The sequence below is a fragment of the Anolis carolinensis genome, unplaced genomic scaffold (genome assembly GCF_035594765.1).
Source record: "Anolis carolinensis isolate JA03-04 unplaced genomic scaffold, rAnoCar3.1.pri scaffold_11, whole genome shotgun sequence".
NCBI lineage: Eukaryota > Metazoa > Chordata > Lepidosauria > Squamata > Dactyloidae > Anolis > Anolis carolinensis.
In genome coordinates, this window is record NW_026943822.1 from 24989468 (window position 1) to 25008070 (window position 18603).

General features: G+C 41.4%; 1 protein-coding gene across 1 annotated transcript in view; it reads left to right on the forward strand.

Annotated features, from left to right (window-relative positions):
* Positions 1-18603, forward strand: part of tln2 (talin 2) — a 45438-nt gene that overhangs the window by 155 nt on the left and 26680 nt on the right. Inside the window, 17 exon segments of the mRNA XM_062963097.1 lie at positions 1-550; positions 6565-6733; positions 7755-7852; positions 9308-9437; positions 10665-10823; positions 10926-11068; positions 11938-12065; positions 12282-12345; positions 14842-14946; positions 15704-15859; positions 16055-16156; positions 16499-16575; positions 16663-16843; positions 17486-17599; positions 17730-17838; positions 18018-18226; positions 18365-18463. The exon segment at positions 1-550 is cut by the window's left edge and continues 155 nt beyond it. Coding sequence (XP_062819167.1) covers positions 6598-6733; positions 7755-7852; positions 9308-9437; positions 10665-10823; positions 10926-11068; positions 11938-12065; positions 12282-12345; positions 14842-14946; positions 15704-15859; positions 16055-16156; positions 16499-16575; positions 16663-16843; positions 17486-17599; positions 17730-17838; positions 18018-18226; positions 18365-18463 — 2010 coding nt within the window. The 5' untranslated portion in view covers positions 1-550; positions 6565-6597.

An 18603-nucleotide genomic window follows, 5' to 3' on the forward strand; every position in this document is an offset into this window, starting at 1 on the left:
TAATAATAATAATAAATGACACAGTCCTAGACACTTGGGAAGTGTTTGACTTGTGATTTTGTGATACGAAATCCAGCATGTCTATCTTGTTTGCTTTGTCATAATAGTAATAATAATGATGATGATGAGGAAGAGGAGACCTGCTCCTCTGAGTGCGGTCATTAATGGAGTTCCGGCGCTCTTTCCCCTTTGGAGCGCATGCTTTGCCGCCGCCCGCATTGCTGAGCCGACAGAAATAGCTTTGCAACCTGAGACCCAACTCTGTTTTAGTGCGGCCGGCCGGGCGGTCAGAAATACCTCACACGGGGAAGCAGCCCGGCCTCGCAAAACGACCGGGACTTGATTAAAACGAGGGTTGCCTTTTAATTAAGCGGTCCTCCTCCCGCCGGGGCCCAGGACCGTTCCCATGAACCGCTTCCACTAGGATGCAAAACTCCGGATTCACGGAGCCGGTCGATGGCTGCAAGTTCATCCGGAATGCTAGGATGGTGCTGAGTCCTTTTGGACCTTTGCAGAGGGGTCTCTGACCCTCTCCCGGCGTGTAGTAAAGGTATGCATTGATGGGACTAGGCCACGGGTGGAAAGTGTCACATGCATGGCAAATCATCCTCTTGTTTGCAATTTCTGTCATTGTGGTTTTTCACTTTGGTGAAGGTCCGGTGCCCTTTGCCCCAGCCAATGTGGAAGGCTGGCTGTGTTGCCTATGTTTGGTTTATTTAGGCTAAGTTGCATGTACATTTAAGGGCAACATGTGACAATAATACAGTAATAATAATAATAATAATAGTAATGATAATAGTAATGATAATAGTAATGATAATAGTTATGGATGCAGTGTGCCTGTAGCATAACTGTATATGGCAAAACATGCATGCATTGCAACTACATGCACATTTAAGGGCAACATAATATAATAATATAAATAGTTTTGAATGCGGTGTAATGCTTGTAGCATAGCTGTACATACATGCATTGCAACTGTATGCATATTTCAGGGCAGCATGTGGTGGTGGTGATAATCATGATACTAATAATAATTATTATAATAATTATTATTATCTAATAACAGTTTTGGATGTGGTATGATGCTTATAGCATAGCTGTATATGGCAATACATATGCATACATGCATTGCAACTGCATGCATATTTCAGGGCAGCATGTGGTGCTGATGATCATGATATTTATTATTATTATTATTATTATTATATAATAACAGTTATGGATGTGGTATGATGCTTATAGCATAGCTGTATATGGCAATACATAAATGCATGCATGCATTGCAACTGCATGCATATTTCAGGGCAGCATGTAGTGGTGGTCATGATCATGATATTAATAGTAATAGTTATTATTATTATTATTATTATATAATAACAGTTATGGATGTGGTATGATGCTTATAGAATAGCTGTATATGGCAATACATGTATGCATGCATGCATTGCAACTACATGCATATTTCAGGGCAGCATGTGGTGGTGGTGATGATCATGATAATAATAAATTATTATTATTATTATTATTATTATATAATAACAGTTATGGATGTGGTATGATGCTTATAGCAGAGCTGTATGTGGCAATACATGTATGCATGCATGCATTGCAACTGCATGCATATTTCAGGGCAGCATGTGGTGGTGATGATCATGATAGTAATAAATTATTATTATTATTATTATTATTATTATTATTATTATTATTATTATTATATCATAACAGTTATGGATGTGGTATGATGCTTATAGCATAGCTGTATATGGCAATACATGTATGCATGCATGCATTGCAACTGCATGCATATTTCAGGGCAACATATGATGATGATATATTAATAATAGTTATGGATGCGGTGTGATGCTTGTAGCATAGCTGTATATTGCAAAACATGCATGCATTGCAATTGCATGCACATTTAAGAGCAACATGAGATAATATAATATAAATAATAGTTTTTAATGTGGTGTAATGCTTGTGGCATGCATGTATGCATTGCAACTGCGTGCATATTTCAGGGCAACGTGATGATGATGTTGATGATGATGTTGATGAAGATGTGGATCTACATTGTAATTGGGTTCTTTATGGGTGTCTTTTGGGGGTTGTCTGTTGTTTCCGCTCATGGCAAAACTTCACCGGCGGCCCTTGATGGGGAATTAAGAGCTGTGCTTGACGAAGCATCTCTAAACGAGCAGAATTAAGTTGGAATAAACAGCATGAAGCGCAGAGCGTGAGGGATAGCGGGGCGCTCTCAATGCATGAATGCACACAGGCTTTAAATAATTGAATGCCGGGTTTGCCGCCTTAAATCATTAAGATGCATCTCGGGGGCCAAATGCAGCCCATGAGTCTCTGTCTGTGGCTCCTTTGGTCAACTATGGAAGGTTTATGGAGTCTATGATAAGTCTAATGACGTTTATGGAAAGTCTATTGAAGTCTGTGCAAAGTCTATGGGGTCTACGAAAAATCTACTCAAGGTTATGGAAAGTCTACATAAACTTTCCACAGTCTACATAGACTCTATGCAAAGGTTATGGAAGGTCTTTGGAGTCCATTGATTGTCTTTGGAATCCATGCAAAGTCTATGGAAGGTCTTTGGAGTCCATTCAAAGTCTGTGGGAAGGTCTTTAGAGTCCATGGAAGGTCTTTGGAGTCCATGGATGGTCTTTGGAGTCCATGCAAAGACTATGGAAGGTCTTTGGAGTCCATGGATGGTCTTTGGAGTCAATGCAAAGCCTATGGAAGATCTCTGAAGTCCATGCAAAGTTTATGGAAGGTCTTTCGAGTCCATGCAAAGTCTATGGAAGGTCTTTGAAGTCCATGGAAGGTCTTTGGAGTCAATGCAAAGTCTTACGGAAGGTCTTTGGAGTCCATGGAAGGTCTTTGGAGTCCATGCAAAGTCTATGGAAGGTCTTTGGAGTCCATGCAAAGACTATGGAAGGTCTTTGAAGTCTATGAAAAGTTTACTGAAATTTATGGAAAGTTTCCAAAATCTGTTGAAAGCAATTGTTTGCAAGTCCTTCAAGGAATCCTCTGATGGAAATGTACTAGACATTCGCCCTGAGGTTTTCCTCCGAAGAATTGTCCTGCTCTCCTTCCTCCCTTCCCCTCCTCCTTTTTCCCTTTCTCGTTCTCCGTTTCTCGTTCTTTCCAAAGCCCAAGAGCGAGGGTTGGGTCCCGTGGAGGGCAACACACCCACCCGATGCAATGCAGTGCATTCCCTGTTTGTTTGCTTGCTCAGAAAGGCATGCATTCCTTTTATTCTCTCTGGATTGATCGTGCAAATCCACGGCCAAAAAGAAAAAAAGGTTTGCCTCTCTCTCTCTCTCTCTTAATGGGAGGAATTTGCTAATTGCTTGATGGAAAAGGTCCAAATTGGGGCATGTGTTTGCACTTTGCAGGAAGAAATCTTAGAACAAGGCCTCTTAGAACAAGGAGCGGATGAGAAGGAAGGGTGGCCCTGTTCTGTGGGTAGATGATCCTTGAGTATTTTTTTGGAGAAGGACTCGTTTTATTTATGTATTTATTTATTTACAGTATTTACATTCCACCCTTCTCATCCCGCTCAGAGCAGATCACAGTACTTGGCAAACATTCAATGCCATTAGACATACGACGTATATAGACAGACACAGAGGCAATTTCACGTTTTTCCAGCTTCCGGCGTCCTGGGCGTTATGCTCGATTCTGGCCACAGGGGGAGCTGCTGCTTCTCCGTCCACTTGTGACACCCGAGTCCTTGATGGTAGTACTTCCTCATTCTTCCACAGTTAAATTAGCCTCCCGCATAAAGCTGTACCTAAATTTCCTACTTGACAGATGCAACTGTCTTTCAGGCTACTTAGTTCAAAAGCAAGCTGTATTAATTATCGAGACTTCATTGATTATAAATATTACTTTTTTAAAGTCCTAATAATGCTTGTCATCCAGGTCTGTTGCTTTGGGAAGATCCGTCTTTCTCCCAAGAATGCAGAGAGAATCCTGGGCGGAAACGTTGGCACCGCTGTTTGGATGCTGCATTGTTAATGATGATGATGATGATGATGATGATGATGATGATTTAATTCAAAAAAGAAAAGGCCAGGCACCCACTCCCTTCCTAACTATGCCGAGCATCTGGCTGCAAATCATCATCTGTATCCTTCCCTTTCTGGAAGGGGAAAAAGTGAGCCAAAACACACGTAAACACACAAAACAGGGCTTGTTTTCCATGCCGTTTGATACCGCTCGCAGTGCCGTGTCTCCGTGGGAGTGGGATTTGTAGTTCATCAAGGCGGAGGGGGCCGGGGACCTTGGGAAACTACAACTCCTGGGATTCTGAATCATTTCAGCCAAAACAGTGCCAAATAGTGGTGTGCATTTGTATGGAACCGCGGTTCGTTTCGTTTAGTTTCATTCCGTTTCGGCTCATTTTCTTTTTTGTCTCCGCTTCCGAATGAGATTTTGGTCCAAAAATGGTGCCTGTACGAAACTAATACACAAACAAAACAAATGAAACAAATACAGTAGAGTCTCACTTATCCAACATAAACGGGCCGGCAGAACATTGGATAGGCGAATATGTTGGATAATAAGGAGGGATTAAGGAAAAGCCTATTAAACATCAAATTAGGTTATGATTTTACCAATTAAGCACCAAAACATCATGTTAGATAAGAAATCTGGCAGAAAAAGTAGTTCAATACGGAGTAATGCTATGTAGTAATTACTGTATTTATGAATTTAGCACCAAAATATCACGATATATTGAAAACATTGACTACAAAAATGCGTTGGATAATCCAGAACGTTGGATAAGCGAGTGTTGGATAAGTGAGACTCTACTGTACCGTGCCCAACATTAGCACCAAACTGCATTAATTCTCCAGTGTGGAATTGGGAAAAGAAGGACCCTCGGTTCCCGGTCCGTCGCCGTCCTATTAAACTTTAACTCCAAACCGGTTTCTCCGCAACTCCTTCCATTGTTCTCGGAAGAAGTTGCAAAACTGCTTGGTTTTTAATCTGAGGATCTCTTGGAAGTCTTGGCATTCTTTCTCGTTTGGCGAGAGGTTGGCCCGCTGGCCATCTGTCCAGAGAGGATATCCTGTTCGGAGCAGGGGGTTAATAGGTTAATAATGTTGGTATATATATATATATACATAGGGACACGTTTGGGGCACAGGGGCCTCGTTTGCAGGAATTGTTCTGACGGGGCTTTGTTCGCGTTGGGGATTTCATATTCATTCTGTATATTTTAATAGCATTGCCTTGCATTGAGGATGATGATGATGATTTCTGAGTCAGTGTCCTTTGGATATATTATTATTATTATTATTATTATTATTATTATTACAGTAGAGTCTCACTTATCCAACATTCTGGATTATCCAACGCATTTTTGTAGTCAATGTTTTCAATACATCGTGATATTTTGGTGCTAAATTTGTAAATACAGTACAGTAGAGTCTCACTTATCCAACACTCGCTTATCCAACGTTCTGGATTATCCAACGCATTTTTGTAGTCAATGTTTTCAATATATCGTGATATTTTGGTGCTAAATTCGTAAATACAGTAATTACTACATAGCATTACTGTATATTGAACTACTTTTTCTGTCAAATTTGTTGTATAACATGACGTTTTGGTGCTTTATTTGTAAAATCATAACCTAATTTGATGTTTAATAGGCTTTTTCTTAATGCCTCCTTATTATCCAACATATTCGCTTATCCAACATTCTGCCGGCCCGTTTATGTTGGATAAGTGAGACTCTACTGTAATTACAACATAACATTACTGCGTATTTAACTCCTTTTTCTGTCAAATTTGTTGTCTAACATGATGTTTTGGTGCTTAATTTGTAAAATCATAACCTATTTTGATGTTTAATAGGCATTTCCTTAATCTCTCCTCATTATCCAACATATTCGCTTATCCAACGTTCTGCCGGCCCGTTTACGTTGGATAAGTGAGACTCTACTGTATTATTATTTGATACAAAAAAAGATGATTTCAGTTCACAGCAAAAAAGATCAGTTTGCTGGCCACGCCCACTCATTTGCATAGTTCTCCTGATAGGCCTCTGAGTTAGTATCGAGTGACTAGGCCACGCCCATCATTTGTATAGTGCTGCTGATAGGCCCCCGAGTTAGAATAGAGTGACTCAGCCACGCCCCCTCATTTGCATGGTGTTACTGATAGGCCACTGAGTTAGAGTTGTGACTAGGCCACGCCCCCTCATTTGCGTAGTGTTACTGATAGGCCCGTGAGTTGGAATAGAGTAGCTAGGTCACACCCACTCATTTGCATAGTTGTGCTGTGGGTCAGTCTTCCACCAGAAAAAGCACCAAGACACACGCTGGTAGATTCCAAGAGGTTTTATTGTACAGAATACCAGAATCTTCTCTTTGGCCCATTTATATAGGGGCTCTCACATACCAGAGGGTCATTGAGGTTTTATGGCTGGCCTGTTTTATGGCTGGCATCAGCCGTCAAAGATTGGAGATCATGACGCTAGGCCACACCTCTTCATTTGCATATGCCCCGCCGTAACCTTCCCCGCTTCCTCCCCTCCAGGTGAGCCCTCCCTGTGGTACCACCACCGCCGCCATGGTGTCGCTGTCACTGAAGGTGTGCGTCCGGCAGGGCAACGTGGTCAAGACCATGCAGTTCACGCCCGGCACTGCCGTCTACGACGCCTGCCGCATGGTCCGGGAGAGGGTCCCCGAGGCCCAGGCCGGGCAAGGTAGGCGTCCGCACGGGGCTGAGTTAACCCACTTCCGTGCCACTTGGGATCGGGCCGGTGGCGCACAGAGCCTGGAGTGGCATAGGATTCAGCCACAGTCATTAAAGCGGTACTAAACTGCATCAGTCCTACTGTGTGGATGCACCCAATGACTATTATTATTTATTAAATTATTATTATTATTATTATTATTATTATTATTATTATTATTATTATTATTATTGGTGTTTTCTACTTGATTGGATGGATGGATGGAGGGATACCGGAGGAAAATAGAGTTATTGGCGGATAGTGAGATGAGACATTGAGGTTAGATGTGAATACATCTAACCTCAATAGATGGATGAATAGATAGATAGATGTATTGGTCGATAGATAAATGAATAAGTAGATACTGGAGATAGATAGATGATAGATAGATCGATCAATTGATTTATTGGTGGATTGATAGATAGACAGATAGATACTGGAGATAGATAGATGATAGACAGATCAATCAATTGGTTTATTGGTGGATAGATAGATAGATGATAGATAGATCAATCAATTGATTTTATCAGGCACAATCGTTTGCTCATTTCTGCTCTTTCTAGTGTATTTATAATTCAGTCCCTTTTCTCCCACTTTCTGCGCAGAATATTCTGTTTTCCGCTCCAAATTTCCCGTATTTTTGCAGAAAGTCCTTTCCCGACGAACCCGGCTCCTGAATGTCATGCCGTTTCAGGCATTCGCTCTAAATGGCTTTGTATTAGGCGCTTCATTTCCTTCGGTCGCGCCGCTTTCATTAATTAGCGTTGAGCAATTAAAGCTCCACAGTTGCCGAGAAGGAAGAAAAGACGACGAAGAAAAACCCAAGGGACTTCTCGAGAAACGGGGTGCATCCACACGGGAGGATTAATGCAGATCGGTACCGCTTTGCTGTAACTTAGTGCTATCCAGGCAGTTGTAGTTTTTGCAAGGTCTTCTTCCTCTTGGGGGCTGTTCTGGGTTTTCTCTCAAATATATTCCCTTCGTTCCGCAGCTTCGGATTATGGGTTATTCCTCTCCGATGAAGATCCGCGGAAAGGCATTTGGTTGGAAGCCGGAAGGACCCTGGATTATTATATGCTGCGGAACGGGGTATTATTATTATTATTATTATTATTGACACAACGACATAGTATGACACAGCGAACAAGATAGATATGCTGGATCATTATTGTTATTAATATCATTATTATTTGGAGACCAGGAGCCATATTATTATTATTATTACTATTATCATCATCATCATAATTTGAAGAACAAGGGTATTATTATTATTATTATTGACACAACAACATAGTATGACACAGCAAACAAGATAGATATGCTGGATTATTATTGTTATTAATATCATTATTATTTGGAGACCAGGAGCCATATTATTATTATTATTACTATTATCATCGTCATCATAATTTGAAGAACAAGGGTATTATTATTATTATTATTGACACAACAACATAGTATGACACAGCAAACAAGATAGATATGCTGGATTATTATTGTTATTAATATCATTATTATTTGGAGACCAGGAGCCATATTATTATTATTATTACTATTATCATCATCATCATAATTTGAAGAACAAGGGGATTATTATTATTATTATTATTGACACAACGACATACTATGACACAGCGAACAAGATAGATATGCTGGATTATTATTGTTATTAATATCATTATTATTTGGAGACCAGGAGCCATATTATTATTATTACTATTATCATCATCATCATAATTTGAAGAAAAAGGGGATTATTATTATTATTATTATTATTATTATTATTATTGACACAACGACATAGTATGACACAGCGAACAAGATAGATATGCTGGATTATTATTATTAATAATATCATTATTATTTAGAGACCAGGAGCCATATTATTATTATTACTATTATCATCATCATCAAGGGGATTATTATTATTATTATTATTTGGAGACCAAGTAGCATATTATTATTATTATTATTATTATTATTATTATTATTATTATTATTAGAACAGGGGGCATATTATTATTATTATTATTATTATTATTATTATTATTATTATTATTATTATTTGGAGACCAGACGACATGTTGTTGTTACTATATTTTGAAATCGATAGGCTTCTTATTATTACTACTATTATTATTTGGAGACCAGATGGCATATTATTCTTACTATCATCATCATCATAATTTGGAGACCAGGAGTCATTATTATTGTTATTCTTATTATCATCATCATTATTTGGAGACCAGGCAGCATATTATTATTATTATTATTATTATTATTATTATTATTATTATTACTATTATTATTTTGTGACCAATGGGATTATTATTATTTGGAGTCCAGCGGGTATATTGTTGTTGTTGTTGTTGTTTATTTATGCCCTACTTTTTCTCTCCACAAGGAGACTCAAAGCGACTATTATTATTATTACTACTATTATTATTATTACTGTATTGTATTTATACCCCACTTGTTCTCTCCACAAGGAGACTTAAAGAGATTCTGATGGTGATGAGAATTGTTATTATTTTCCGTTTTCAGGACGTGCTGGAGTACAAGAAGAAGCAGCGGCCGCAGAAGGTGCGTATGCTGGACGGGTCGGTCAAGACGGTGATGGTGGACGACTCCAAGACGGTTGGGGAGTTGCTGGTCACCATCTGCAGCCGCATCGGTGAGACTCCTCCCATTCGCTCCAACCTTCACTCATCTATATATATAAAAGAGTGATGGAATCCTGGCGACCGACAAAACAACAAAACTAAACACCCCACAACCTCGAAAATTGACAGCACAACCCCTCATCCATGCCTCTAGGTTGATACAACAAAAATAAAAGAAAAATAAAGTCCTAATTAGAGGGAGAGGAATAATTGTTTTTATCCAATTGCTGCCAGTTAGAAGGCTAAGATCTGCCCACTTGGTCTCCTAGCAACCCACTCAGCTCAGGGGACAGGCAGAGTTAGGCCTCACTTAGGCCTCTTCCACACTGCCTATAAAATACAGACACCACCAGACAACGCCACAGCAACGCGTGGCCGGGCACAGCTAGTATTATATACATTAATGTAATGCTACCATTGGGGACGCTCTCTGGACGTCCTCCGGATCGCAGTGGTCCGGGTGAGAACGGCCACCCCTTCCCTCTCCCATCCCGGGACCTCATCACAGTCGTAGTCACATTGTCCTGAGTGGGAGAGGGACCCACGTCTGCATCAAAGTGTTGCACTGTGCTTCCGGACGAACTCTCTGTCAGAATATTTGCAGCGCAGCAGTAGTTGGATGGAAGCAGTGGAGCACAGAACGAAGAGACACTCAGAGACGTTGGTAAAACTATCTACAAAGTTTTACTGTATGCAGCAGTAATCAACACAAACAGGCTTACAGACGAACACAGGACTGTTCTGTTCCCCAACAGAACTTGACTCAAACTCTAGCCAGACAGAACTCAACTGAACTGACGCAATCGGTATGCACAAACACTTGTGTCTGGATACTCCCTAGTTCCAGCCACACATCAAGGTCATCCTAGCTTCTTGGCAATTAACTCTTTCCACACTATGGTACATTCTGGATGATGCAATCAGTTGCAATACAAGCATGGCACAAATTGCTTTTAAACACTATCAATACACAAATTCCACATTAACACTCTCAAGGGGCACAACCGTTGAGGACTACTATCGGGGCGTCCTCCGGGTCGCAGTGGTTCGGAGTGGAAGGAGGACAAGAGGCGGGGTTTTACGACATCCTCCAGTGTTACTCGGTGGTTACTTCCTGTGGAAGCATAGCATAGAGTCATGCTGGAGGACCTAGAAAATTCCTAGAGATGACATGGTATTATTTGGGGAGAGGGGGGACCCTATGGGTTTAGTCTGAGCCTCCTCTGTGTCCCTTCCAGGAATCACCAACTACGAGGAGTACTCCTTGATCCAGGAGACCGTGGGCAGCGAAGAGAAGAAGGAGGAGGGCAGCGGGACCCTCAAGAAGGAAAGGACGCTCCTCCGGGACGAGAAGAAGATGGAGAAGCTCAAGGCCAAGCTCCACACCGACGATGACTGTGAGTTCGTTCAAGAATAGTAATATACCATCATAGTGTAGGGCAGCTGCGTCTACACTGCGGGATTAACGCACTTTAATTGCACTTTTCTCTGCTTCCCAGTGAACTGGCTGGACCACGGCCGGACCTTCCGGGAACAGGGCGTGGAGGAGAGCCGGACGCTCCTCCTCCGGCGCAAGTTCTTCTATTCGGACCAAAACGTCGACGCCCGGGACCCCGTCCAGCTCAACCTCCTCTACGTCCAGGTACCACAAACCCCCCTCTCGGTCCGCACCCCACATTTAACCCACTTGGGTGCCCCTTTGAGGTGTCATGGCAACTGCTATGAATGCCTTTTATATATTATATTAAATATTGAAATTATATAATATTGCAATTATATGGTGTTATTTGTTCTCCAGTCTTTTTATATATTAAATATAATATATATATATATATATATATATTCTAATATTAAACTACTAGCTGTGCCCGGCCACGCGTTGCTGTGCCGTTGTCTGGTGGTGTTGGTGAGAAATTGTTGAGGGAGTGGTGGTATTGAATATCTGTTGTATGGTTGTCTTTATGTTTAGTATGCACACCGAAGTGGATTATATGGCAGTGTGGAGTCAAGATAATCCAGTTCAAAGCAGATAATATAAGATTCTAAATGGGTTATATAGCTGTGTGGAAGGGCCTTGACTCTACACTGCCATATAATCCAGTTAAAATCAGATAATCTGTGGAAGAGGCCTAAGTGAGGCCTGTCCCCTGGGCTGGGTAGATTGCTAGGAGACCAAGTGGGCGGAGCTTAGCCTTCAAACTGGCAGCAATTGGATAAAAACTATTATCCCTCTCCCTGTAATTAGGACTTTATTTTTCTTTTCTTTTTGTTATATCAACCTAGAGGCATGGATGATGGGTTGTGTTGTCAAATTTCGAGGTTGGGAGGCCTGTAGTTTTGTTGTTTTCTCCGCTGCCCTGATGCCATCACTCTTTTATATATATAGATATTGTATTATTTATTCTACACTATTTTCTATATTCTATTATATATATTAAAATTATATTATAATATTAAATATATATATATATATATTGTTGTTGTTGTTGTTATTTCCTCCCTTTCTTTGAGGCCCGGGATGATATTTTGAACGGCTCGCACCCAGTCTCCTTTGAAAAGGCCTGTGAGTTCGGGGGCTTCCAGGCCCAGATCCAGTTTGGACCTCACGTGGAGCACAAGCACAAGCCGGGCTTCCTGGAGTAAGAGTGTCTATATTATTATTATTGTCATTCTTATTATTAATAATAATTTTTTGCTTTCTTTCTCGACTTGGTGAACTCGATCGGCAGCCCTTCCCTAATTGGCTGGCGCTTGGTGGGCGGAGCCAAGGCTGGCCAATCGGCTGCCAGGGATGTCCGGATGAAACTCGGAAATGTCGGGGAATGCTTTGACGACGTCCTTTCTGGTCTTTGCAGCCTGAAAGAGTTCCTTCCGAAGGAATACGTCAAGCAGCGCGGGGCCGAGAAGAGGATCTTCCAGGTACGAGTCTCGTTACAGCTGAATTATTTGCATTGCGTTGTGGTCTGATGTATACGGAGCATCTTTGGGCAGAAGCGCAAGTGCAGCGGCAGAGGCAGCGGTGGGCAGACGCTCTCCTTCCGCTCCCGTTGGCACATCGCAGCGTCTATTTCTCTCTCTTCGTTTATTTTTGCATTCGGTGCATTTTCCTTCCGAGGGATTGAGCACATTTTTAACGCTCTCCGGCTACAAAACAGCGCGTTTGCAAAGGCACGGGTTATGTAAGCGCTGGGTTTTTTATATCCCCCCCCCCCCCCCACATCCTTTTCTTGCTTATTTATTTTTATTTATTTTGGACAAAACCAGAAGGCTTTTTGCAAATTTGCATTGGAGATTTCGGGAGATAACGGAGCAGAGAGGCAGCAAAGAAGGTCCCGGAGATCGGAGTATTCGGCAGCTTTGTGGCTCAATCAAATACAATTATTACTGTTATTATTACTATTATTGTCATTCCCATTATTATTATTATAATCACTATTAACTGTTATTATTGCTATTTCTATTATTACCATTATCATCATTACACGAATACTTCTTTTATTACTATTACTGTCATTGATAATTATTTCTGTTATTACTGATTACTACTATTACTATTATTATCATTACCATTATTATTATTATAATCACTATTAGCTATTATTATTGCTATTTCTATTATTATTACCAGGAATACTTCTTTTATTATTTTTGCTGTCATCGATAATTATTACTATTTTTATTGATTACTACAATTGCTATTATTACGATTATCATTACTATTATTATTATCAATACTTACTACTATTAAGTATTATTATTGCTATTTCTATTATTACCATTATCATCATTACCATGAATACTTCTTTTATTACTATTATTGTCATTGATTAATATTACTGTTATTATTGATTACTACTATTGCTATTACTATTATTATCATTACCATTATTATCATCATCACTATTGACTGTTATTATTGCTATTTCTATTATTACCATTATCATCATTACCATGAATACTTCTTTTATTACTTTTACTGTCACTGATAATTATTGCTATTATTACTGATTACTACTATTGCTATTATTACGATTATCATTACCATTATTATTATCTACACTTATTACTATTAAGTATTATTATTGCTATTTCTATTATTGCTGTTATCATCATTACCATTAATACTTCTATTATTACTATTACTGTCATTGCTAATTATTATTGCTGATTACTACTATTACTATTGTTATCACTAGTATTACTATTATTACTACTATTACTGCTGTTATTACTCTGTTACTACTCTCATCATCATCTTTAATATTATTATTATTACCAGTGCAATTATTATTGCTACTATTGTTACCATTATTATCACTATTATCCTATCCTCATAACAACAACAACAACAACAATAATAATAATAATAATAATAACAGAATCCTAAAGTTGGGGGGGGATTCCAAAGGCCATTCAGTCCAACCCAATAATAATAATAATATGATAGAATCTTATTGGTGGAAGGAACCTCTAAAGGCCATCAAGTCCAACGTAATAATAATAATAATAATAATAATAATAATAATAATAATAATAATAATAATAATAATAGAATCCTAGGGTTGGAAAGGACCCCAAAGGCCATCCAGTCCAACCCAATAATAATAATAATAATAATAATAATAATAGAAAAAATATAATCTTATTGATAGAAGGGACCTCTAAAGGCCATCAAGTCCAACGTAATAATAATAATAATAATAATAATAATAATAATAATAATAATAGAATCCTAGGGTTGGAAGGGACCCCAAAGGCCATCCAGTCCAACCCAATAATAATAATAATAATAATAATAATAGAAAAAATATAATCTTATTGATAGAAGGGACCTCTAAAGGCCATCAAGTCCAACGTAATAATAATAATAATAATAATAATAGAATCCTAGGGTTGGAAGGGACCCCAAAGGCCACCCAGTCCAGCCCCTTCCTGCCATAAAGGAGGGCACAATCTGATCCCTCCCGGCAGATGGCCACCCAACCCCTGCTTAGTACTGGTAATAATGATAATGATAATAATAATGCTGTTTCCCGGCTTCATCGCTCTTCTTGGGAAGCTGCCCGGCGTCACTTTGCATTTGCAGCCGCCCTTTGCAGAGCGGGCTCGTGGCCACGGGCGTTCACACCAAGGAAATGTCATGGCATTCGGATCCGGGGGGGGGGGCTATCCCCCCTCCTCCTCCTCCTGGTTTCTCGCTGGGATTAATGAGGCCTGACACTCGGAAAAGAAAAGAACCGTTGGGAGGCTCCCTTTTCGCAATTGCACGGCGCTCCCGCTTGGGAGGGAAGGAGGGAGGGGGCCTGTCATTTCAGACGTGGATATTTCTAATTCTAATTTCTAATACCGGAACGAGAAGGGCTGGCGGACCCTCACCCTTTCCTTCCTTTCCTTCCTTCCTTCCTTCCTTCCCAGGAGCACAAAAACTGTGGCGAGATGGCGGAGATCGAGGCCAAGGTCAAGTACGTGAAGCTGGCGCGCTCCCTCCGCACCTACGGCGTCTCCTTTTTCCTCGTGAAGGTAATCAACCAATCATAATAATAGTAATCAATAACCAATAATAATCAATAACTAATAACCAACACTAATCAATAGTTAATAATAATCAATAACTAATAACCAATACTAATCAATAATTAATAATAATCACTAACAACCAGCACTAATCAATAATAATAATAATTTTATTCTTGTACCCCGCCTCTATCTCCCCACAGGGACTCAGGGCGGCTTGCAAATGCAAAAGAGTATACATACAAAAACATCAAACATATAATCAATAACAATAATCAATCACAATCAATAACTAATAACCAATACTAATCAATAACTAGTAACCAATACTAATCAATGACTAATAAACCAGTACTAATCAATAATTAATAATAATTAATAACCAATAATAATCAATAACTGATAACTAACACTAATCAATAATTAATAATAATCAATAACTAATAACCAACACTAATCAATAATAAAAATAGTAATAATTTTATTCTTGTACCCCACCTCTATCTCCCCACAGGGACTCAGGGCAACTTATAAATGCAAAAGAGTATACATACAAAAACATCAAACATATAATCAATAACCAATAACTAATAACCAATACTAATCAATAACTAATAACCAATACTAATCAATAACTAATAAACCAATACTAATCAATAATTAATAATAATGATTAATAACCAATAATAATCAATAACCAATAATAATAGCCGATAATAATCCCCCTTGCATTCCGTGAGCTTTGTCTGTCCTGTGTTTGCAGGAGAAGATGAAGGGGAAGAACAAGCTGGTCCCGCGCCTGCTGGGCGTCACCAAGGAGTCGGTGATGCGCGTGGACGAGCGCACGAAGGAGGTGCTGCAGGAGTGGCCCCTCACCACCGTCAAGCGCTGGGCCGCCTCCCCAAAGAGCTTCACCCTGGTAAAGACCCCACGGAAAGAAACGGGGGTCCACCTGCACATCGTAACATTGTCTACATACAAATCCCCACTTCTTCTTCATGGTGTCTGTGAATGCGCACTTATGGAGTTTACTCTACCTGTGCAATATCATGCACATATCTTTATATGTATATCGTCGCCTGTTCCAGTAACCAAGGCACGGCTGTCTTTGCAGGATTTTGGCGAGTATCAAGAGAGTTACTACTCGGTGCAGACGACAGAAGGCGAGCAGATCTCGCAGCTGATCGCCGGCTACATCGACATCATCCTCAAGAAGGTACAACCTCGGAAGAAACAATAATAGGGTTTTCAGTTGGAGACTCCACTGGGGTCCCATAGCCCACGGTTGGAGAGCTCTTCGCATCCGAAACGTCTCTAATCTTTGAACGGACCGGGCTGTGGCGTAGCTGCAATAAGTTACTGCTGAGTTTGAGGCCAGCCCAGGTCGGATTGAGCTCCCAACCTTAATAGCCTAGCTCGTTGTTGAACTAAGCAGCTCGAAAAATAGTTGCATCCATCCAGTAGGAAATTTAGGTACTCTTTATGCAGGGAGGCTAAATAATAATAATAAATAATCTTGCAAGGAACAGAGTTGGAGCTCTCCTGCTCTCTTTTGCAGAAGCAAAGCAAGGACCGCTTTGGGCTGGAAGGGGATGAGGAGTCGACGATGCTCGAGGAGTCTGTCTCGCCAAAAAAGTAGGCTCAGTTACGCACCCGAATCTGCCGGGGAATCCGCTTTGGGCTGCCCAATGCCAAGCTCCTCTCTTTCCCTTCCCTGGGCAGGTCGACCATCCTGCAGCAGCAGTTCAACCGGACGGGGAAAGTGGAGCACGGGTCGGTGGCCCTGCCGGCCGTCATGCGCTCGGGGTCCACCGGGCCAGAGCCCTTCAACATGGGCAGCATGCCTTCGCCACAACAGCAGGTCACCGTGGGACAGATGCACCGCGGGCACATGCCCCCCTTGGTAACGCCCCCCCCCCCCCCGGGAGTCCGTTTGACCCTATGCATGTATCAGTAGAAAGATGTGTATGTGCATACCATGCATACTTACGTAATACACTACATACATATATGCAATACTTACATATCGTGGTAGTAGGTGGGTTACAGAATAAGTAAACACATAAACATTGTAAAAATGCTATAAATACACATATTAAAATGTATTTCTATAAAGCACACATACATACAATACATACCATACGTACATACATAGAATATATAGACAATACATATATACATACATACAATGAATATGTACAGTACATACAGATAGTACATGCACACAATATATTTTCATCACTATGTATTATGTATAATATATATACATTTATACATACGTAACATTGATGGTTTTCATCATTATCTCCCAATGTCCATATATATATATATACACACACACGGATATATTTACAGACTGATTATTTTCATCCTTATTGCTCTGCATATATGTAAATGTATACTATATATGTGTGCATGCATTCATTCACATCCACAGATCTTGTTGACGTGGATGTTTACCCTCCTCCTTATCTCCCTGTGCAAATGGAGGGGGGTCTTGGCTTGGCACCGATGTATTGCGAATCCTTCTCTGCTTCCCTTGCAGACTTCTGCCCAGCAGGCCCTGATGGGGACCCTCAACACCAGCAGACAAGCCGTCCAGCAGGCCCAGGCCGATCTCACCGAGGTGGACAGCCTCCCGCCGTTGGGCAACGACATGGTGGGTCTCCCGTCCCCGGATCCCCATCGGGAGCCCCCCGGATCGTTCCTCTCCCGCTTTTGGCGCCCAACCTGGGACTCGCCATGTGCCGCCTTTGACGCCCAACCTGGGACTCGGTCTTCTCTTCCAGGCTTCCAGGGTCTGGGTCCAGAACAAAGTGGACGAATCCAAGCACGAAATACATTCTCAGGTGGACGCCATCACCGCAGGGACCGCCTCCGTCGTCAACCTGACCGCAGGTAAAGTCACACTGTCCTTGGTGTGTAGACATACATACACTCATCCGCCAGGACTTTCCGCCAGGACTTTGGAGTCATTCCGTGTCGCCGGATAAGACATTTTACCCATCTCTTTTCTCTTCCTCCTTCTCCTTTCTTTCTCTTCTTCCTTCTCTTCTCCGTCTTTTTTCTCCTTGCAGGGGACCCAGTGGACACGGACTACACGGCCGTGGGCTGCGCCATCACCACCATCTCCTCCAACCTGACCGAGATGTCCAAGGGGGTCAAGCTGCTGGCTGCCCTGATGGACGACGAGGTGGGCAGCGGGGAGGACCTCCTCAAGGCCGCCCGGACCCTGGCCGGAGCTGTCTCGGACCTCCTCAAAGCCGTGGAGCCGGCCTCCGGAGAGGTGAGCCCCGGGGTCACTGACTTCTTGGAGAGAAGAGGCTGGCTTGCTCCTGGCTTCAGGGCTGTGATTGGTTGAGTTCCTCAGAAGGAGGAGCCTCATGCTCTGACCTCACTTCCTGTTGGTTTCCCGCCTTTCCAGCCTCGCCAGACAGTCTTGACGGCCGCCGGGAGCATTGGCCAGGCCAGTGGGGAGCTCCTTCGGCAGATTGGGGAGAACGAGACCGACGAACGGTTCCAGGTAAGGTAGCCAAGTTGTCCGCATTTATATTACGCGGGGGTGTCTCACTTGTACAGGTAGCCGAGTTGTGCAGGTTGCACACAAGCCAAGCTAGATGTAGATTGGGGATCAAGAAACATATGAGTGAGAACACAGGTCAC